Below are 24006 nucleotides of genomic sequence, written 5' to 3'. Positions count from 1 at the left end.
TAAGTTTTGAGATTGAGAAGGATGTGACCAACTTTGAGCATTTGTTCTTGGTCTCTGCACGAGCTTTGGGCTGAATTCTTCTCTTTTCAAGAGACTCAACATGACCTTAAATGGTTGCTCTGCAGCCCTGGGAAATTAACATCACAATGTCCATAGATCATCCAACCCCCACTTAACTACCTCAGCGGTTGCTTGCCTTAATTTCTTAGGGTAACTGTAACAAATTGGTAGAAACTCCTGAGCTCCATCATCTACACTTCCAGAGATCAGAAGGCCTCAGTGGACAGCGACATCAAGGTTGATCTCTTCTGCAAATCCTTGGGGCATCTGTGCTCTGCTCTGCACAGCCTCTTCCTCCCCTTCCAACTCTCCATTTCCCTCTTATGAGAACTCTGATGACCTTACGTCACCCAGATAATCCAGCACGCCTTCCATCCCCCAAACTCTTTTTTTCATCACGTCTGCAAACTTTCTTTTAGCATCAAAAGGAACACACTCTCACATCCTGAAGTCAGGAATAGAGATGTCGTTGGAGGCCCCATTCTGCCCACCACACTCCTGATGAGTTGGGTAAGATTGTTAGCTGAGAGGCACGGAACCTCTGAGATGGCCTTTAGTCAAAAGGACTAAGATTTTGCCGTGGTGAGCTGCCCGTTTCAGATAGCAAGAGGAAGGCTAACTGTCTGATGCTCAGTCATACAGGCTCTCCTACCCCACCCCCACCCTAGCCCCAGCCCCAGCTCCCGGTGCTGTTCCTCATGGAGAAGCTGGGTTTTTCTGTGTGGTTAAGTATACAGGGAGTCTTTGTTTAAAATCTCCTTCCCAAGAGTTCTCGGGGCACCGGCCTTGTGTGGAGCTGGCGGTGTGAAGCTCTGCATTTTCCAGAGTCACTCACACCGCAGCATGAAGGAAGAGTGGCTCCCAGCTGCCCTCTCTCCAGCAGAAATATAAATGCAGAAGCACAGCCTTGAGGTATGGTCAGGGATCAATGTGTACTTCTGTTATGAAACATGTTACAGGATCCCTGTCAAAATGAAAAAAAATAAACACAAATTTTTACAAAATATATTTATTCTTCTGAGTCTATACTTAGGTAAATAAGGCAATAGCCAATGCCCTGGGCTTTGGTTGTCGCACTGTGAGTAAAGAAAACAAATGCTTACTGGGACTCAGTCTGTCTTCCACGAGGGCTGACTGTTTCTTTCACTCACCATCAAGAGGTTAGATTTTATTTCTCCCACTTGAAAGATGAAATATTCCAATTGTAAAGGCCACAAGTATAAGGTCTCCTCTATCTGATTTGATTATGAGGTGTTACCAGAGATTAAATGTATGCGTTTTCAGAGAGGGACACTTTCTCTTGCATGCATTGTTAATTCTAATTCTCTCTGTCTGTCTCTGTCTCTGTCTCTCTGTCTCTCTGTCTCTCTCTCTCTCTCTCACACACACACACATACACACACACACACATTGTGGTGCTATTTATTAGATCAAAGCTTTAAGTTTAGCAAAAGACACCATTCTACATACATGGTACATGAGAATTAAATTTTATGTTTTACTTTTTAAGTTTATAAATAAATCTGATTTATAGTTAATGCCAAAAAAATATATAATGTATGTGGAACCCTTCTTCCCCACTCCTAAGGTTTCCTTCTGAGTGTCAGGAACTCTGCTAGTGCAGCACTGCTGACTGCTCTCTCACTGTCTAAGCAGGAGCTGCCTGGGAAGAAGCACAGTGCATGTGGCTCAGTCCCTTCTCGGGGGAGCCAACTGCGATAGGAACACTGTTCCTCCATCCTGTGTGCCTTCCAGCAGCACCTAACATGTGGGGGCCCTGTGGTTTTCTAGTGACTGGGTGAGTGAGTCTGTTTCATTCTGTGCTTTAGCATTATCAAGGCCATTGTTCCTGCACACTGCAGTCTGGGACTGCCGTTGCCAGTATATCAGAAATAAAGGTGGGATTTTGACATCCTGCCTGCTTTTCTCCTGGAATTCACGGCTCCTTTTGTCCAGGCCTCGGGTGGGGATGTGTGGGGACAATCATTACTTGAGTGTCCTTGCATTCATCTTTTGTGTCTTCACGGCGGCCCTGAGAGTGAATGGAGGCATCTCTCTGTAGGTGAGGAAAATGGGGGTCTGCAAAGATACATCGCTTTGAATGGTGACATTTAACTTAGGCTAATCCCCAGGCTCACATAGGTTAAGGATGACTGTCCCAGAGTACTGTAGATGAAGGCTTTTTTGTTTGTTGGTAAGTTAGTGTGGTATGAGTCACTGAACCATGACGATGGACTTTACTATTTTGTAGCCTTGGATTTTTATTGCAGTAAAGGAAAACATTTTAGCATAGCTTGCAATTCCAACTTCCTCTTGCTGCCTCTGGATGCCAATCAGTTTTTCTGATCACATTTAGCTTCCCTTGCTGTTTTATATGACTAGAAGGGTCTTCCCTTAATGATCCTTTGTCTGCCTGCTTTCTTACTTACCCTCTATGAGCATAACGTTTTTTCAGATCAGCCTGTCTTGTCCATAGTATCTGTAGACAATCTGCCCTGTGCCATTTGCCAGCCACCAGTCTTCCCTCCCCCATCTGGCCATCACTAGGGCATGTCTGCCACTGGCTCAACATCGTGACCCTAGGTGCCTCATACCATAACATACGTTCTCCATGAAGAACAGGGATCACATATAACCTTTGATCTTGCTCGGTGGCTTCATAATAATATAAATAGCATAGGGAAGATAGCAGGCTTCCCAAGACTTACTACAAACTGAATTGCGTAACGTCCTTTTTGGCTCTTGCCTCTCGCAATGATTGGATTTCTAAGAGCGTGTATATAAAAGGCTAACTTGGAGTAAGGAAACACAGAGCTTCCCCACAGTGGGACCATCCTCATGGAGACTGGAAAGCATAGGACCTGCAGAGACTTCTGCCTCATTATATTTCAGAATCAGATACTCATCAGGCATCTACTTCTGTAGGTTTTATGGATCTGGGAAAATCATTTTAAAGTTCGGGCTAGTCCTCTGGGTCCAGTCACTGCTGACCCAGTGAAGGTTCCACCTAAAAGCAATGGAAGTGTCACTTTCGGTAATTGTTTAGTTGCTCATATAGGAATAGGGATTAGTAACAGGGTGGTTGGTGACTTAATTCTGTCTTCTAACCAAAAATAAAAAAATGTAGGATAAGGTGTTGAGAAGAACCAATTATTTCTAGGAATCAAAGTAAAAAGTTACACATTTGTTTTTCTTCCCTATTCGGATCATCTAACTTAATATAACGAAAGGGTACAAACGACACATTTCTACACACTTTGGAGACCTCACTCCCCTTCATTTTGTGGATCAAGGCAGAACCGTTGTTTCTTACAGAGCTGCTGTCCATGGGGACGAACAACTGAACCAAGTGTGGCCTTGGTAATCGCCGTCAGATGTCTGACACCATCTCAGTATGAAGCTGACGTTGCCCCTCTCTGTCCTTCTTCTGATGCAGGGGATTGACGTCCGTGATGCTCCTCTGAAGGAGATAAAGGTGACAAGTTCCAGGAGATTCATAGCCTCATTTAACGTCGTAAACACGACCAAGAGAGATGCTGGGAAGTATCGTTGCATGATTCGTACGGAAGGAGGTGTCGGGATATCAAACTACGCAGAACTGGTAGTTAAAGGTATTTAATGTGTTTTCATACCCCCACACGGTCTATTAAAACAGACACGCTTACACGGTGGCTTGCTCACCATTTGTTTATGCTCAGACGTGCCCTGCCTGCCTCTGAATGGTCGTCTGTTGTAAGGCTACGTTGACGGACTGCATTTTAAGTACAAACGTTGCACATGAGCAATCTTCATGATTGATGTTCGTTTAGTAGCGCACAGGGCAGGGACTATGCTCTCAACCAGGGTTGTGCCAGCTCCGTGGATACAGATTACAACCTATAATTTTTTTAAAGGAATTATTTTTTCCCCTCTGATAGAAAAATCACTTAAAATGCAAATATTCACCAGGCCGGGTGTTTATGATAGCGAGGTGGTTAATAAAATGAAGCAATATCTGTATAAAAAGACCCGATGTATCATGGACGCTGTGTTGATAGCAGTGTCTACAGCGTTCCTAACATCCCAGTTAAGCTCTGCTCTTATAGGCCGTGTGACTGGAAAATTGAGTATTATATTCAAGACGGGGGGTGGGGGAGGAGATGAAAGGTAAAAAAGCAGAACAAAAATAATTTTTCCTTAGCTTATTTAATGCATTTTTGTGGGCAGAGTTTATCCCATCAAAAGGTACTAATGCAACATTTGGAGCCAGATAGAATAAGTTGAGCGTGTGTGTGCACCACGATGGCGTTGGAAGACACCTGTGATGGGGCCATCCCTTTTTGTTCTCGGCAGAGACTGATAACGTCTCATATTTTATTTATTTTATTTTGCAGTATTTCGGTGGTAGGGGATGGAGCATAAGATCCATGCGTTACACCACCGAGCCAAGAAGGCTGTGCCTTCTGTTCACGTCTTCCCATCTCTTCAGTGTAGATCACGAACTTGACCGCATCCAGGTGGACAGATCTCTTAACAGCAAGTTTCTCTTTGGAGCCAGCTTTAAAGAGTATTGGCTTTGCAGGGCAGAACGAGCTAAGGAGACATGGGCTATGATAGGGCCAACAGGAAGTTACATGCGTACACAGTAAGCTGATGGTGGGTGGGTGTAGGCCCTAATGGGGAGGAGGACAGGGGTGCACATATTGCCTGAATCGTTCCCATAATTTTTGTTTGGGACTGTGCGGCAGGACTGCCCTTCCAAAATTTAAAACTGCCAATGTCATGTTGTTTTTTTTCAACCCTCCATCCTTCTACCCATCCACATTGAACCAGAATAGCTAAGCACAGCCTCCATCATAAACACTATAGGGGGCTTGGGACTCCTGTTCCTGTGTGGTGGAATTTCCTGTCTCCTTTGCTCCGCTTGAGAGACACAATGCTGGCTTATCAGTGGCTCTATCTTGACAATCAGTCACAGTAGCACTGACGAATGTTCGGCAGAAGGAAGAACACACTAAATATTTACGAGACTCGTATATTTTGCCACACCGCATTTTTTATGTGCGGTAAAATTTGAATTAGACTGCCAGGATGAAATTTTGAGTTGAATTTTAAGATTCACAGCAGAACTCAGTTCACCGGCATCACACAGACCCTGATCTGGTGAAGGTTCTTTAGAGAGTCAAGGAGCCATAGTGTGGAATAGTGTGGAATAGACCACTTATTGTAGATGGAATCCCCTGGGTGCTCCCAGCTGGGGTCCCTCTTCCTTTTCCCCTTTCTTCCCCCTCCTTTCCTCTTCCCCCTCCATTCCTCTTCCCCTCATCCCAGTCCCTCTGCGATCTTTAGGCTCTTTCCCTTCACTGCCCATTGTGGCGCACTTCTCTGGGATGATCCCTCCCCTTGTGGGAGCTACAGTTGCTGCCCTGCCTCCCTGAGATTGGCCCACAAGGTGAAGACTTCCTGCTTTGTCATTCCCATCCATTGCAAATGTGGCACCAACTTTCCTTGGGAATGTTGATTTGTTGTTTTTCTTACAAGAGAAGATTCTACCTGAGAATGCACAGGTAGAGGAAATGAACAAGCTGTAGTTCTGTTTCTCGAACCACTTCTTCCTGTCTGAGGACAGCATGGGGTGAGTTCCCTGGATGATTGACAGGAAGTGCTACCACTCAGGGCTATGCATCTCTGCACTGTGCCAAGGCTGGTGACAGTTGCTGTGAGTGGGCCCTGATGTAAGATATTGTTTATATGCCTATACATATTTCCACACAGACTTCAGTCGCTCAGGCTAGATTTGAACCAGCTTTAGAGTGCTGAAATTCAAACCCAGGACCTCCTGCATGTTAGACAGCCTCTCTACCAATCCCCACCTTTTTTTGTTGTTGTTCTTTTTCTCCCTGGAGACAATGTCTTATTTTGCCTTGATTGGCTATGAGTTCTCAAGTTCAAGAGAGCCCTCATACCTCTTTCCTAATTAGCTGAGAATACAGACATTCTCGGATCAAGCGAGCTTTGATTTTCTTTATTTTTATTTGTTTTAGATTTATTTTATTGTATGTGTGCTAGTGGATTTCTTCTTGCACATGTATATGTATACCATGGGAGATCAGAAGGCCTTTGATCGCCAGATCTCCTGGAACTGGTATTATAGATGGTTGTGAGCAACCGAACAAGTACCGGAAACCAAGCCCAGGTCCTCTGTAAAAATAATAAATGCTCTTAACCACTGAGCAATCTCTCTAGCCCCCTCATTAGTGTTTTAAAGGTAAGGTTCAAACCTTGTTTAGATCATCGACACTATACACATGTTTGTTAAACCACAAATTCCTCTCACCAGTTCAACATGGAACTTTAATACCTTCTACTCTGTGGTCGTGGATGGGTATTTAATTCTTTATCAACTGAATACCAACGCTCTCCGGTTTGCTTTCAGAGCCGCCTGTTCCCATCGCCCCACCTCAGCTCGCCTCTGTGGGAGCAACCTATCTGTGGATACAGCTCAACGCCAACTCCATCAATGGGGATGGGCCAATTGTGGCCCGCGAGGTTGAGTACTGCACAGCCAGTGGGAGCTGGAACGATCGGCAGCCAGTGGATTCCACGAGTTACAAGATTGGGCACCTTGACCCAGACACCGAGTATGAGATCAGTGTACTTCTCACCAGACCAGGGGAAGGTGGCACTGGATCTCCCGGGCCAGCGCTGAGAACAAGAACGAAGTGTGCTGGTGAGTACGAGGCAGCATTCTGCTGCCGGTCACGGTCTCTTGTGGCGTTGCTGTTCGTATCGCGGCCCAGAGTTGGAGCGCAAGCTTTCCATGGCTCTGCTTTTGCACTCCCTGTGAGCATAAAAATACTTCTAAAGGTGAATTATAGGTTAAACGGAACATTAGAGCCCACGACCTCAAGACCTGTTCCGTCTCTCAACTTGCCTCTGCTGCTTTTCCCGTTCCGAATTTACATCTTGCTCTGGGTACCACGTGATTGATACTGGAGTGGCCTCTAAGGCTCACAGAGGCTGGCAGCTTCAATGATGGCTGCTAATGGGTCAGACACTTCTCCCTGTCCCTCTGGTTTGTTTGCAGCTAATGTGCTCATCACCCAAGAGCAGTGCCATGGAATGACAGATTCTCTCAAGAGTTTGAAAGCTGTCTTTATCAGTGAGTGACTGGGGAGCCTGTTTGTAACATAAAGAGTGATTTATAGCCTGTATGCAGTCTTTGGGCTCTTGGCTTACACAGTATTAATTGTGTCAAGGCCATTCTGCAAGTTACATGAAATAAAGTTGAGGGACAGCAAAATGTAGCAAAATGTAGCATTTCTGAAAACCAGAAGGAAGAAACCCTTACAACGCGGAGTTGGTTTTTAGTGATGGCTGTCTGGGAGGAAGGGACATGTTTATTGAGGTCTCCCTGTGCTTTCTCACAGTGGTTGAATATCCACAAAGAGGCCTGGGTTGAATGGTGTGCTGAGAGGAGAGTCTGTGGACTTTGGTGGGGTTATTAATGCTTTTGATAGTGTCAGTTAAGGCAGTATTACCCACAGAGAGGTACAATCTGCACTCAGGAAGCAAAGGCAAGCAGATCTCTTAGTTCAAGGCCAGCCTGGTCTACAGATTGAGTTCCAGGACAGCCAGGACTGCATAGACAAACCCTGTCTCAAAAAAATCAAACCAAAAAGACAATATTTACTTTCTAAAGGCTCATGGGCACTTTCATGGAATTCCACAGTCAAAGAGTACAAAGTCTTGGATCTCAGATTTTCAGATAAAAGTTATATCTTTGGTAAATGGGTGCAAAGTTTTGTCTGTTCACCATTCCCTCAATAATAGTATATATAGCAGCTGTTTGCCCAGAATTTATATTATATTAAATATTGTGCATGGTGGAAAAGGGTTACCAAGTAGTCTGAGGATCATCTGTGAACTTTCTTATCTTTGAGGATCCTACAGGTAGGTGGTCTCATAAAAGCCCACTGAAGACTATATCATCTGACAGTCTGCTAATAGTAGAAATTAATAATGTGTGTATGTGTGTGCAGTTGTATTTGTGCATAGCTGAATGTGTTCACAGTTGAATGCACAGGGAGACCCTGCCTCAGAAAAGAGAAGAAAAGAAAAGAAAAGGAAAGGAAAGAAAAGAAAGAAAAGCAAGGCAATTTGTATTAGGCAACAGAGCAGGTATTTCCCCTCCTAGGATTTCAGCTGTGGGCTCTGTGCTGTCCCCACATTAGCAGGGTCTGCATCTGGATACTCTGTCACTTACTCCACTAAATTAGTTTGCTTTTGTGAAATGCCCATTGTATTACACGCCATAATGGACATGTTAGCTTCATATAGCTTTGCCAATGTCGGCTTTTTTTAGCAGTACAAGTGATGGTTTTTTAATACTTCATAGAAGTGGTGACATGATTTTCCATTTGCACAGTGTTTCAAATTCCGTAATTTTTATTAATTTTAATGTTTTTAACTGAAATAGAATTGTATCACACCCCTCCCTTTCCTTCCTCCAAAATCCCCATCTCAAACTTCTCCCATGCCCTCCCCATATTTAAGTTGAAAAAGTGAAAGAGATATATGTATATACACTAATATATATGTGTGTGTGCGTGTGTTTGTGTGTGTGTATGACATACATATAGTAGTAGTATATATCTAAATATAAACTACTAGGTCTGTTTTTGTTGTATGAGTGTCTATGGTTTCGGGACTGACCATTCTGCAATGGAGAACCAACGTGGATCTTATCCCTGAGAGAAGCTAATTCTCTTTTCCCAATAGTCACCTGTTTCTTGTGGTTCTTTTGGTGGGAGTGAGGCTTCATGGAAATTTCCCCCTTCCATACTAGCACGTCCATTGGCCTGGCCTTTGCTCCAGTTCTGTCTGTGCAGCCATTTCTGGGAGAGAATGACCAAAGGCAGACTGCCTGGTATGCTGGCTCCTACCATATTCCACATTCTCTTCCAGAACATTCTCCCACTACAGATTCAGGAGCTGTAATACAGGTGTATCCATAGAGGCTCACACCAACCCATTGACCACTGCATTGTGTCCAGAGTTGTAGTTTCCTGTGACAGCCCTATTGGCTGTGAAGAGAGGCTTCTTTGATGAAAGGCGGTGGCTACTTTTATCTTTGGGCACAAGGATAAGATACAAAATGTGGTAAGGAATTATGCCGGTCTAGCAACGTGCTGGCAGCGGATTATTCTCTAAAGCCTCCCATGACCTCACTAGATAAGTAAGCGGGCGAGGTTCCCAGTACCAGGCGTTTCCCCACCTGCTGGGTGAGTCCTAAGTCCATTTAGACGGCTGTTGCTTGCCACTGACTTGCGAGAGACAAGATGTTCACTTTCATAAATATCTTGCCATGCTGGTAATTGTTGTGGTTCGTAGTTGTCACGTGTGGTAGGACTCTTTAATTGTCCCTCCCTTGGCACCTTACATAGTATTTCCTGGAGGCATGAAAACCATGGGAAAGGAGCTTTTGGTCCAATCCAGCTGGAGTCCCCAGTTCTTGTATTCTAATTGTTGGTGTCTTCAGTAAAAGGGGCTCGCCCTCCTCCCCTGAAAGGCAAACAGGGCTACAGTGATAATCTATATTATTTGGGGAGTTATGTAGACTACTATTTAAGGTACCTGACCAGCTATTTAAAGTCTGAAATGAAATGGTATCATGTGTTCATAGATTGGTGGAATTGAGATTATGAATGAAAATGACCATCCCACCAAAGACAAGGTGCAGGTTTAATGCAGTCTTAGCCACAATACCCACAACGTTCTTCACGGGGATTGAAAAACATCCTCAAGTTCTTAATGGAGCCGAAAAGAGATCCTGAATAGACAAAGCAATGTTAGTCGAAATAAGAGTAATCCTAGGTTGGGGATTTAGCTCAGTGGTAGAGCACTTGCCTAGGAAGCGCAAGGCTCTGGGTTCGGTCCCCAGATCCGGAAAAAAAAAAAAAAAAGAGTAATCCTAGAGGGATTGCTATTCCAGATTTAAGGGAATAGTGTAGAACTTTACTAGTAAAACCAACATGGCGTGAGCACAGAAAGAGACACGTAAATCGGTAGAATGAAGTAGAAGACACAAATGCAGGCATTCATAATATGGCCGTTTGATAATCGCCAAAGTCAAAAACGCTGGAGGACAGGCAGCACCTCCAACAAGTGCCGGGGAAACTGGAGGTCCGCATGCAGAAGTGTGAGATTAGGTACATCGTCCTCCACAAAAATTAGATCCAATTGGATCAAAGGCTTCAATCTGAAAGCTGAGTCGCCAAAACTGCTAGAAGAATACACAGGAAGTTCCCTACGAGATACAGGTATGGAGAGGGACTCTGTGAGTAGGGCTCTACTTACCTAGGACTTAAGGCCAGCAACTGACACTTGGGACCTCATAAAACTAAAAAGCTTCGACACAGATAAGAAAACCATGGGTTGAGGGAAGAAGAAGCCCACAGAATGGGAGAGAATCTTTGCCAGCTCCGCATGTGACAGAGGTTAGATATCCAGAACATATGAAACAGCTCAAAGTCAGGGAAATAAATGACCCAATTTAAAAATAAAATAAAATAAAATAAAAGGCTGGACTGAGACAAGGGATCCTAACCAGTGTGCTCCACAAAGGAAATAAAACCAACTAAGAGCTATATCAAGAAGATCTAGTCATCCTTACCCATCAGAGAGAAGCAGATTTAACGGCACCGAGACTTTATTTCACCTCAGCCAGAATGGCTAAGATCACAGAACCTACTACCAGGGGGTAAGACAGGCCCTCATTCACTATTGGTGGGAAAGAAACTCATGGCAGCCACTGGGAACATTGGTGTAGAGAACTCTCTAGATGTCAAAAGGAAACTACCACTCGACCAGCTATACCACCTCTGGCACATGCCCAGAAGATTCATGACACAGATGCCCGCTCAGACCTGTTCTGTTGCTGCTCTGTGCATATTTGCTAAGAAGTGGGAACAGTCTAACTGTCCTCCGACAGAGGAATGCGCGATGAGCATGTGGCGGGCATGTATACAAAATGAAACGCTATCCAACTGAAATTGGATGTCCATGGACGAGATTTGCATCTAAATGGATGGAGCTGGAAATCATCCTATGGCACGAGGTAATGCAGACCAAGAAAGACAAATACCACATGTTCTCTCACCTGCAGTTCCCAGCCATACATCCTCAGATGGGGAGTATATAACACGGAATGACCCCAGAAACCGAGAACCATGGGAAGGGAGGCTTTAGAGAGGAACAGCAGGGTACAGGTAATATGGTGTGGAAAGTATCAGGATGTCTGAAGAGGTAGAGAGCTCCGTCAGTACAGTTGGAGAAGGAAGGACAAGGGTTTGATAAACCCTTGAGGAATCTAATTTAGATTTGCTGATACCGTTTCTCCAAACCAGGCTTGCTTTCAGAAGTGTTACTTGTTGCACGTGTGTCTTCTGAAGTACCCAGAATGGACCCCCATTCCTCATGTGCGGATTCAGAATCCTCCATGAGACCCTGTCCACCCACACCCCCACCCCCACCCCCGTGTGCCCTGTAAGGAGCACTGTCTTAAACAGATATGTTTGGAGCACGAAAGATATCATTTTCCTCTCCTTAAGATGGCAGAGGGCACCTGATCTCTCTCATCCCCATCACAGCCCAACTCACTAAGCATCCCGGTCCCATTTTTCTTTTTCCCCTCTTGGTGTTGTACTAGAACATTCGGCTACTGACACATCTCTGTGTGTGTTTCCCCTGATTACATGCATGTATATAATTTCAGGAAGCCCTTTGAGAGCTCTGCGTGGTGTGTAAGACATGGCGTCTCTTACAGTAGATCTGCACTCCCTCTGAAGAGATGAAAACCCATTGTCAACTGGCATTCGCACGCTAACACAGGCCCAAAAAGAATTAATCCTCAGCAGAGAAAGGGAGTCTAATCACAAGCGACCTCGTCCGCTCTACTCCCGTCCCCAAACCCCACACACCAAGCTCTGCCTGGCGCGTGTGCGCTCCTAGTGTGTCAAGCACTGACAGAGAATGTTTCTGAAAAGGCTGCAATTGAGAGAGTCGACCTTAGAAAATAGAAGGAAGTGTGTTAGGTGAGAGAGTCGGAGTTAGAAATAAGAGAGGAGGCATGTTAGGTGGGCAAAGAAATTGAAGCCATGGGACTCTGTGCTGTAAGAAGCAAGACAGCTCACCCTTCCTTGACCTGAGGCTTTCAAGCAAATGTGCAATTTAGACCGGTGAAGCCGTTGGTAATCCTCATGACGTCGCAGAAAAGAGACCAAGGGGAGAAGACTGGTGTCTCAATTACAGACTGAGAGCTTGACATGGGTCCACTGTGGCAGTCACATGCTTGTGAACACTTAATGGTGTTTATGAAAAGAGAGTCATGGACCCTCTAAGACTATGAGCCCTGCAGCTTTCTCTAATGGTACATGGAGACGCCTTGGGACAGCCTGGAGATGGAACTGCCTGAGAACTGGAAGGGACAGACAGGCATTTGCTTTCATGCTTGCTTGCATAGGCGAGACTATCAGGGTAGAAACAGCAATATAGAACAAGTGTGTAGGAAGGGGCTGCATGTGTCTGAAATGCTCACGGACCTTCAATGCCATCTACACTGCATGGCCTGTGTGAATTAGGCCTGCAAAGCTTCTATCTGTCTGTCCATCCCCCATCCCTCAGAAAATTAACTGTGATAATCTTCAGGTATATTAGAAAAGCAAAACACTGATGGCAGAAGGTGATGGCATCTGATACAGTGTGGGAAGGGCCCCCATGAGTAATGTTTATTTCTGGTCCCTGCACCTTCAAAGACACAGAGAAAAGGCAGTGATACTCGGGGAAGGTCCAGAACCTTGGGTGATGGCAGAGAAAGTGGGACAAGATGAGGTACCTTACACAGTGGGCTGGGGCTGTGTCAGGGAGTTTCTTAAGGCTGGTTCGTTTACCTGAAACCTGACACTGTAGAACGTGATGCCCAATGTACAAGATGGCAGAGTTGACCCGACTTTGAAGATTTAACTGAACTGAAGGCTGCAGTCCGTCTGTTTTGTTGCTCTCTATCTCGGGAAATGATCCATCGCCTGTTTTGATCCTGAAGATGTTCCGATTTCATTTTGACTTTATCCTTGCCCAAGAGCTTCCCGATCATCCTTGTCAAGTTCCGAATCCTGGTGAAGTTCTGTGGTGACCTACATTTTATTATGACCACATGGATGGATAGCACGTGAAGGCTGGCTCTTACTCTGGGGTTTGCTGCCTGAATTCTATGTCAGCGTGCCACTCTGTGATGACCCCACAGTGTGAGTGGATTTTCAACCACAGCCAGCCTCACCAGTTGTCATCTGCCTGTGCCTGAACTGGCAGCACTGCTGCTGGACCTGTAGTCCCAGAAACGCCCGTGTGCGCTATGTGACAACAAAGCACATTGCTAACCACATTACCTACATCGGATAGTGTTACCGCACAGCCTTTACATGGAGCAGGGACATAGAACAGAGCTGTAACTATAGCAACCTGTCAATCAACATACACTGCTATCTTAACCATCTAACTTTTCTGTGTGTAACACTGGACATTGAACACTGGGCCCCACACACTTGGTAAATCTTCATCACATCTCCTTTTTATCTTCTGTCTTGATGCATGGTTCCATTAGGTTGCCCAGGCTGGCCTTGAACTTGTCCATATTCCTGCCTCAGCTTCCTCAGAAGCTGTATTAGCAGGCCAGTCCTTAACTTTTTTACTCAGAATAACTTGATGCCGAAGACCTGAGTTTGTTACCCAAGATCTTACAGCAGTGTTTTGTTTACTCGAGACATCTAAAACCTGAGGACTACCGTTTGATATCAGGGCACTCAGGATTGCCTGGACTTGAGTATGTTTGTGACACACAGCATCTGTCCTCACAGAAAACCATTCACTTTAGCCAGTCTCCGTGTTTCGTGTCTGTGATGTGTTGAGCTCTGCTCTACCATGCCATGATGACACTCACGAAACTGTATTTAGCTTGATCCCCACCTCTGTCCACCCTTCTTCCCATGGCCGATGGATACATTGTCATCCCTGGGTTAGATCTCTGCACAGATCACGTGTAGCATCTCTGTAGTGTTGGCCTTTTCTATTTCTGACCGTTATTTCCAAGGGCAGGCACAGGCTCTCCACATGAGCATGTCCAGTTCCTCAGTCCCTCTCTTCCCACCCACCTTTTTCATCCCCACAGAGGGACCCCAACACCTGACTCAGTGGGTCAGAAATGTGTGTTAAGGTCAGGATATATCCTTAACTGTAAGGTCCTTTCAGAATGACACAGTGTGCTACCCGTAAGAGTAACATTTTCAAAGACAAGAATGATACAGTGTGCTACCCGTATGAGTTACATTTTCAAAGACAAGTAGTCAAGAGCTGGTTTAATGGTGGTTTTCTATGCCCAGTTATTTCCCAGTTCTGCAGTTCAGCCACAGTTGGATAACTTCAGAGAACTAGAATTATTTCAGCAACCGGTTAAATAGAATAAAATGTAGCTTGTGATTTCCGCTAGGGCATACTGTATTTGTAGAATTGGGAGCATCCCTTTGGCCCCAGGCCGTTTAGCAACAGGGACTGGTAAACAGTAAAATGGGTGATGTCGTGAAAGCACAGCAGTATTGTGGGTATTTTATTGGAGGATGTCACTGTTTACATATCCTAGGTCTTGGCTAACCATGGTTGAGTGACTCGCTAATAACTCAACCCAGAAGTTAAGGAATGATGAACAACTGTCAAAACAGCCGTGATAATTAGTGAGATGGAAAAAAGCTGAACTCCTTATGTCCTTAGGACATATGTATATATGTATATGATGTATATGTGTACGTATATGTATGTGTGAAAAAAGAATAATTATAACTTTAAAGGGCACTCCTACTTATTTAAGTGTCGGGCATTGTGCCAAGCACAGAGAGTAGAAGTTTCTGATATCAGGTTTATGTATTTGGGGTTACTGGAGGAATGGCGTGAATGTATGCACATTCAAACACAATGTAGCAAACTACGGTAGTGATAAATGCTGTAAAGACAGAGGAAGGGGCCATTTTCCCTCTTCATGGTAGTGAAGTACAGAAGACATGATGCTGGCCATCTGGTCTGATGTCCACTCCAGTCACGTTGAGTCCGTCCATCTAAGCTCTAAGACTGCCCTTCACCATCCTGTGCTTGCTCATATGACGTCCACGCTGGTCCGAACAACCCCCAAGATTCTGTGTTTCATCTCTAGCTCAGCACTGTACACTCATGCAAGAGGAATCCTGAAGGATTTGTGCTTTCCCTAAGTCTTATCCGGTCAGCATAGTGCCTAGTTCCAGCCACCCTGCCACAGGGTTTGGGCCTTACAGATCTTCTGATCATTGTGGGTATTTTTTTTTAATGTTTTCTTTTTCCCTCTATGGGATTTTTTTAAAATGAACTCTTCCTAAGTTGTTAAGTACTGACTTTGCCTTTCAATTAAGGTAATAATTCTCAGTTTAAAAAGTATACCTTTGCGACTTAGATAAATATCAAGAAGTCAAGCACGAAATGCTGTTTGAGTGGGGTTGACACACAGACAAGCATGCTTGAAGTGCTGGGGTAATAGGTGAGATGCCCCTGCAGTCAGGCTCCTTGGAAGAGGAGAGTGTTTCTTATTTTAGAAATCTGTTATTTTCATGCTTCCTTGCATTGATACACTATGTTTTTTTTCTTATATGGACTTTGCTCAAATTATTTTTTATTTAATTTTTCTTTTTTTAATTGGATATTTTATTTATTTATATTTCAAATGTTATCCCCTTTCCTGGTTTTCCCTCCAGGAACCCCCTATCCCCCTGCTTCTTTGAGGGTACTCCCGCCTCACCACCCTGGCATTCCCCTACACTGGGGCATTGAGCCTTCACAGGACTAAGGGCCTCTCCTCCCACTGATGTCCAACAAGGCCATCCTCTGCTACATATGCGGCTAGAGCCATGGGTCCCCGCATGTGTGCTCTTTGGTTCATGGTTTAGTCTCTGGGAGCTCTGAGGTATCTGGTTGGTTGATATTGTTGTTCTTCCTATTGGGTTACAAGCTACTTCAGCTCCTTCAGTCCTTTCTCTAATTCCTCCATTGGGGACCATGTGCTCAGTGCAGTGGTTGGCTGCAAGCATCCGCCTCTGTATTTGTCAGGCTCTGGCTGTGCCTCTCAGGAGACAGCTATATCAAGCTCCTGTCAGCAAGCACTTCTTGGCATCTTCAATAGTGTCTAGGTTTGGTGTCTGTATATGGGATGAATCCCCAGGTAGGGCAGAACCTCAAGTTTTTTATAATTGTAATGAGAACTTTTAACTCATTACCTTGAAATTTCTTCCTCTGGTAAGATAGTGCTACATAACTTAATTACATACATGTTGATCAGTTACTCAAAGCATTAGGCAGGTCAGCTCTCTGCAGTCCTTCACCTTGGCCCGCAGGAAGCCAGTACACAGCCTACAGCAATGGGTAGCTCAGCTCCTCCCCTGCTGCTGTACCTGAAAACTCTATTTGTGTAGTTGTTTTGTGTCCTTGACACAACTTCTGATGATCAAACCACAAGCAAGTCGGTGGAGTCCCTTCAGGGTAGGGCTCAGCATTCTTACACTGAGAATTTTGCCTTCACTCCAACTTCGGGTCCCCAGTGGCTTATTTTATGACCATTAATGCGTCTCATGCAGTGGCACGTCCTCTGCACTGGACCTCCTCTAAATGACATGAGGGTTGGTAGTGCTAGTTTGAGTACAGTTGCTTGTGTTTTCCTGGACACTAGAGCGACTCTCTGTAAATACACACCATGGGAATTGCAGACCGGAATTGCAGGATACTGGGTTTTGCAGGGGCAGAGCTCAAGCTTTACTTGGCTGTAATTCTGCCAGCCTTTCTGTTTACATCTGCTCATCGCCCTTCCATGGAGGGGAAAGCTGATCTTCAGTTAGGCCCCTAAAAAAATCGGATGTGTTTCCCCCTAAATGAAGAATAGCTGAATTGTTTGTCTATGATCAGTTGTCCTTCCTATGACAGCATGCACCGGGGCCTGCACTCCTGACCCCTAGAATGTGGGAGCAGGTCCTGGCTGGTTTAATTATGGCTGTTATATGGGACTGGCAAAGGCCAATGACCTAATTGAACAGAACAGAATTTATTTTTAATTTAAGTTTATTTGCCAGGGCGGGAGGGGGCAGGGGGAATTAAAGGTGTTCTAATTCTTAAATGGCTCTGCCAAAGGCCAACATGTTTTTAATGGATTTGTAACACATTAAACCATTAAGAACCCTTTTAAATAATCAACATTAAAAGAGCGTTAGAAGGAACATCTCTATTAGGAAGCAGATGTGAACCCTTTTTGCTTTAGATGACATCCCACTGTATATGCCGGTCAGGACAAGATTCACTATGTGCTGTTGGATGGACCAAAGCTGTTCCTGACTTATAATGAACACTTCAGTGACTTGGTGTTTTCTTGTACCTGCACCCAGAGGCAATGCCAGTGCAGAGGTAGGATGGGTCAACCTTAAATATTCTTAGGACAGCTTTGGGTGCTCCTAGAACAAGTGTAGACAGACAGGTGGTCACCCTTGGAGTTACTGCTGTTGACTCTCAAAAGGCCAGGTCAGTTCTCTGCAGGATCCATAGACCCCTTGCCTCTGCAAAATAGGTACAGTACACCACTGCTGAGCTTCCTCTATGCTGGTCTTGAAGCCTCAGAAGACTTGTTTCTTACATAGCTTAGAATAAACTGAGGGGTTAGAGTGGGTAGCCAGATACTGAGCCTCACTGTTTCTGTGATGGGTAGACTGGCACTGGAAAAAAAATCACAGAATACTTTCAGGCTATACTGGATGTGTCTTTCGGTTGGAGCTTCTTGTCTATATGTCTTGTGGTAGCTAGGCTCTAACAGACCTCTGTGAAATCACCATTGTAACTCTTCCTTAACTGAGGAGCATGGTGACTGTGGGCCTAAGACCAGTGGGATAATTGAGAATGGTTCCATTTTTTGCCGTAATATTTTCTACGAAAAGAAGAGATATATAGTCTAAATGTCAGTCAACTTTTGGTCCCTGTGCTCTCACTGCAGTGACCAACTTTATGCAGGAAAGGTTGCTTTGGGCTCCTGATTTTTGAAGACTAAAGCTGTGATTGGTTGACTTTTGATTTTAGATCCATAGCATCGTGATATATCATCCAAAGAATGATGTAAGATCGTGCTACTTTTGGTTTCAAATGAGTGACTTTAGGAAGCCTGTAACAAAGTTTAAAGAACCAGTGGTGGGCTATAAGATGGCTCAGTGGTTAAGAACACTGGCTGTTCTTCCTGAGGTCCTGAGTTCAAATCCCAGCAACCACATGGTGGCTCACAACCACCTGCAATGGGATCTGATGCCCTCTTCTGTTGTGCTGAAGAGAGCTACAGTGTACTCACATACAATACATACATACATATGTACATACGTACGTACGTACATACATAACCAACCAATGACAAGGAGAAGGTTGGCAGAAACAGATGATGAAATACAGCATTATCAAGTCAGAGTGTCAGCCACCAAGCTGACATTGTTACTGTGAGCCTGGCCATCAGAAGTCACTGGTTCCCTGTTCCCACAGTGTGCATTTTTAATATCACAGGATGAGTACAATAATCTCTGCTGGAAATGCTTTAGCCTCTAGCTCTTCTCAGTGATGCAGTGTTTTAAAAGCCCTGGACTGTGTGCTGTTTTGCTGTCCTCCTGTCTCAGAGGTAGGGGGCCAGCTTGGTTCAGAACAAGGAGTTTTGAGGACATTTGGAATCAACCTGTTGGGAGTCTGGGACAAGAGAGCCCTCCTTGTCTCAGAGAACAATGAGACTATACAGCGCATGATGGCTTACTAGTATATTTTATATCAGAGAACATGGTACACTCATGCCTTGTGGAAGCTGCATAGCTCACAATGGATGGTGGGTGAGGAGCAGCCAGACAGTGGCAGGGAAGGGTTCTGATTTCCTTCTACTAGATCTCCCTGTTCAAGGCTCCACTAACCCCTCAGTGATGCCTTAGGCTGGGGACCAAACCTTGAGCACATGGACCACTGGTGACTATTTCACCTCTAAGTTATAATGCCGTCCTTGAGATTGTTTTTGACTTTGGGACTCTGGGCCACCTAAATCATTCCTAAATTGTCTGGACATTTAATAAGAAAAGGAAAGATAACAAAATGGTTCATTTTTGGATTAGAGCAAATACTTTAGTTGTTCCTAAGAGTTTCAGTGTGTTGGGCTTCTACAGATCTTTGCCACATACTCGTGTTTTTGGTGGGACTTGGAACATAATTCACCATTAAGAGTTATCACAGAGATCTTTTATGCTGCCACTGCCTTTGTGAGCATCTAAAAAGGACAGTGTTCTGCTGGGGGATTGACATTTAGTCTGGTTGTCTGCTGGGGGACTGTCATTTGACTTGGGGTTGTCTTGGCATGAATGATGCTTCTGACTCAACAGCTGAAATCCCCAACCAATTGTTTGCCCACCCCTACACCCGTTTCCTGTTACTTCTAGTCAACCTCGTACCAATACCAGGTGCTTCTGTCAAGAGTGGGACAACTGCACTCACTGATGCATGGAAACTGTTTAGCAGTGTAACCTAGTAGCTTGGTGTGTCCTGTGTAGACATGGCCCAAGCTCTCACCCATAAATAAAATTGTCATGTTCTATGACTGAGGTCACATGTTGCTCTGATAAAGTCTTTTAGGTTTAGAGAGCTGAGTGGTGGGTTTTGTTTGACATCCATATATTGAATTGCATTTTGCTTTAATGGAAATAATGCATTAATGGACGTCCTCGAGCAAACTCCAAGAAATGATCGCATGGTTCCTGGAATCTGGGATATAATATGCTGTTTGTATAATTTCAGTTCATATCAGGCTAGAAAAACAGCTTATAGACTCTGAATCACTTCTTGAGGTAGCAAAGGAAGTAGAATGTATAGGCACTTGGTCTGTGTATGTGATATCACAATTCTGTGCCCATGAACCTACTTCAGCTATGGGTACACGGTCACAGTACAGCCAATCAGTACATCGGTCCTCTTAGCTCTGTTAACTTTCCGTTTCCAATACCTTAGCAACTACCGTAACCACCCAAAACCAAATAATGACAGGATCCTTTTACTCACTCATGTGTGAACCCCTGGATGGTAGGGAGCCCTTGTGTGGTGGCCTCCACTGTTAGGGGTATAGGACGGTGGAGCACACAGTAAAGTCCTCTCACAACGAAAGCTGCTTATCATCTCAGCTCCCAGGGATGGCTCATCTCCATGGACAACTTGACTGGATTTACACTCTCATAAGAGATGTACTTGCATGTGGCTATGGAGACATTTCCCAATGGGTTTAATGAGGAGGAAAGACCCTCCCTACATGTGAGTGGCTATATCCCAGGACCCGAAGGGAGACTGAAGACAAGAGAGAGAAAGAGAAAGCCAGACGCACATGAAAACGCCTTGTTCTCTATTCCCTGGTCTGCTGGGGTGTGAACAAGCGTTCTTATGCTCCTATAGCCTTAGCTGCAGCCCGTCTGCCTGTCCGCTGGGACTCCCCGGGAATGGTGGACTCTACTCTCAATTAGGAGCGAGAACAAATCTCCCTGACGTGGTTTCTTTCCATGTATTTGGTCAAAGAGAGGACGAGAGCCACCAATACTTTCCTTTATTGTATGTTGCTAGTCCAAGCCCAAAAGAGGGCATCTCAGGATATCTTCCTGCAATAAGAGTATTTAGGAAAAGTTCACTCATACTTGACTTCCCCCTGTCACGGAAGGTGCTGTGCCGGGAATAGCAGGTCCCGCAGAGCGGAAGCCAATGCCCTGGGACAGGTTTTGTTTTTCAGCTCCTTTGCCTTGTGCTTTGTCCAAACTTCTGTGGTTCACCAGACAAACCAGCTCCCGGGGAATGTATTCTCATCGGCTCGAATGTGCAGCCTTTCACAAAGGACTCTGCAGCATTTGGTTGTCTGCTAGAATTTCCTCCTACTTCATCTCTAAGGATAATTCTGTTGGTCTTTCCCAATGCTAAATTAACAAAAAAAAAAAAAAAAAAAAAAAAGCAAGATAAACGGGAGCTGAAGTTTCCACAACAGATGGTGAACGTCCGATGTCCTGTCAAGAATGCTAGTTTACGAAGGGTAGCTATGCCCCTTTGTCTAAGTCACAATATCTACAAATGAATCTTAAGGATATAAAGAACTGATGGTTACCGTATCGATTAGGTGAAGTTGGAGGTGGACAGGAAGATTTAAGAATGAAAGTACATATAAATGAAGTTAAATCTACAAGTACAAGAAGTTTTATGAGATAGCATGGCTGTACCTAATGCTAAAGCAAGAAGGGCAATGGAACTCTCTGATCAAAACTGCTGACCTCCCAACCATGTCCATTACTGTTTTTAATGAGCAACATGGGCCGTATAACTGTGTATTTCTGTTGACCAAATGGCAGCATTTCTTTCTTACAGAGGTAGAAAAATGACTGGAGACAACTACTTGTAGTTGCCCTCGAAATTTCTTGCCTGCACTAAGTACGACTGGAATAGACAAGTGTGAAAAAAATCTTCCTGCTGTGTAGAATACATGGCCAGTCCACTGCCTTTTGACTGGGCTATATTATTCCTGATGTGGATGATGAACTCGTTATAAGTAAACTTTTATTTATAAATGTTTATACCTCACAAAGGTCTCCTTTAATTACTGAAGTCATAGTTGTCATGAAAGAAACATGCAGTCTAAACATTTTGTTAGTTACAAAAGTCACGTTTACGTAGCTTAACTCACTTTGATTCCGCTAGTATTCTGTTTAACTGAATTTAAAAGTCTCCGAACATTTTATTCATTTCACCTTTCTTTCTTAACAGTCATTGTTATTGAATGTTGAGAGGAATATTTACGTAGATATCTATAAATAAATCTTACGTTATTTTTATTTCAATAGGTTACAGTTCAAATATCGAATTGCTAAGCCTGTAATATACACATTTAAGACTTTAGAAGCTCTGAGATTACATACATGCCAGAAGCTTTTATTAAGTTCTGCTCCGCTGGCAACGTGTGAAACTGCTGGTTTCTCAGCATACTTTGCAGCATTGATTCTTTTTTATTAGTATTTATGACTATGATTATGATTATTATTGGTGTGCGTGCACACATGCATTCATGCACGTGTATATCAGGTATGTGTATGTGCCACAGTGCATGAGTGAGTCAGAGGATTGCTTTGTGGATTTAGGTCTCCCCCTCCCCCTCACCATGTAGTTCCAGGAATCAAATGCATGGCCGGGCTTCTGTTGTAAGTGCCTTTGCCCAAGAGGTACCTCTCAGGCTGAGCATTGATTCTTCATGCATTCTACACCTTTTTTTAAAATCCATTCATTAGTTTTAAAAAAAAAATTGGGACGTAGAGGCAGATGGATCTCTGAGTTTGAGGCCAATTTGATCAACAGAATGAGTTCAAAGACAGCCAGGACTGCACAAAGAAACCCTGTGCTGAAAAAAAGCTAATTCGCATTTCACTAATTTTTTTCATCTATGAGTTGTAACCTGCTACTTTTCATATTTTATAGTAATTAGTCATTTGTGCTATTCTCTGAACACACTGACTCACCAAGCAACGAACTCTGAGTTACCACTAATGCCTGTGCGTTAAGGAAAGAAAAACACAGGCCCTCCTGGAGTTGTTTACCCAAGAGCAAATCCAGATTTGAATTCCTCACTTTATAGTCCCTTTGTTTCCAGCCCTTTGTCTTTTGTATGAGTCTGACTCTGTGCCCATCTGAGGGCTGTCCCATGAATCCGTGCCCATCTGAGGGCTGTCCCATGAATCCGTGCCTATCTGAAGGCTGTCCCATTTGCTTATACCTATGTCTGTGTCATTCCCAGTGAATATCTATCTGGTTTTGCTCCCACATGTCTGTGTGTCTGTCTCTAACAAAGGACCTCACTGTCTTTATTGAACAGTACAGAAAGCATCACATGAGGAAAGAACGGAATACTTTACCAAATTCCTTAACAGAGATTTACAAGGGATTAAGTCACCGGTTCCAACTGATCCCAACTGACCCAGACAACATACATCATTATTTATCAAACAAGATTCACAATTGGCTGCTTTTAACCTTCATGGTGGATTTTAGGAAATTGCTTTCAATTCTGTTTTCGCTGCTTTCAGCAAGTGAGACACAGGCATTGTTGGGGTCAGAGGTGAGGAAGAACACATAATTTAAGATCATAGCTATGCACTAGTTGAGTTTGTGAAAGTTGATTGTGGGAAACACCCAAGGCAAATAAGGTTGATTGTTACATTGTTTTCTTAAAGGCAGATTAAACAAACAGGCGGAGTTCACAGTAGGATGGCAGTCTTCAGTCTTTTTTTTTTTTTTTTTTTTTTTTTTTTTTTTTTTTATTAACTTGAGTATTTCTTATATACATTTCGAGTGTTATTCCCTTTCCCGGTTTCCGGGCAAACATCCCCCTCCCCCCTCCCCTTCCTTATGGGTGTTCCCCTCCCAACCCTCCCCCCATTGCCGCCCTCCCCCCAACAGTCTAGTTCACTGGGGGTTCAGTCTTAGCAGGACCCAGGGCTTCCCCTTCCACTGGTGCTCTTACTAGGATATTCATTGCTACCTATGGGGTCAGAGTCCAGGGTCAGTCCATGTATAGTCTTTAGGTAGTGGCTTAGTCCCTGGAAGCTCTGGTTGCTTGGCATTGTTGTACTTTTGGGGTCTCGAGCCCCTTCAAGCTCTTCCAGTTCTTTCTCTGATTCCTTCAATAGGGGACCTATTCTCAGTTCAGTGGTTTGCTGCTGGCATTCGCCTCTGTATTTGCTGTATTCTGGCTGTGTCTCTCAGGAGCGATCTACATCCGGCTCCTGTCGGTCTGCACTTCTTTGCTTCATCCATCTAGTCCAATTGGGTGGCTGT

The 24006-nt window shown here is 44.3% G+C and overlaps 1 protein-coding gene across 9 annotated transcripts in view; it reads left to right on the top strand.

The window, feature by feature from the left end:
- Ptprm (protein tyrosine phosphatase, receptor type, M) overlaps positions 1–24006 on the top strand; it is a 704621-nt gene that overhangs the window by 317520 nt on the left and 363095 nt on the right. For 8 of the 9 annotated variants that reach the window (NM_001168632.1, XM_063266820.1, XM_063266818.1 and 5 more), the window contains 2 exons: positions 3497–3671; positions 6476–6769. In NM_001168632.1, coding sequence (NP_001162103.1) covers positions 3497–3671; positions 6476–6769 — 469 coding nt within the window. Of the gene's footprint in view, positions 1–1700; positions 1859–3496; positions 3672–6475; positions 6770–24006 lie in introns of those variants that run through there. The other variant, XM_063266821.1, reaches the window with a different exon arrangement.

The sequence above is a fragment of the Rattus norvegicus genome, chromosome 9, assembly GCF_036323735.1.
Source record: "Rattus norvegicus strain BN/NHsdMcwi chromosome 9, GRCr8, whole genome shotgun sequence".
NCBI classification, from domain to species: Eukaryota; Metazoa; Chordata; class Mammalia; order Rodentia; family Muridae; genus Rattus; species Rattus norvegicus.
This window is presented reverse-complemented; position numbering and strand designations above follow the sequence as displayed.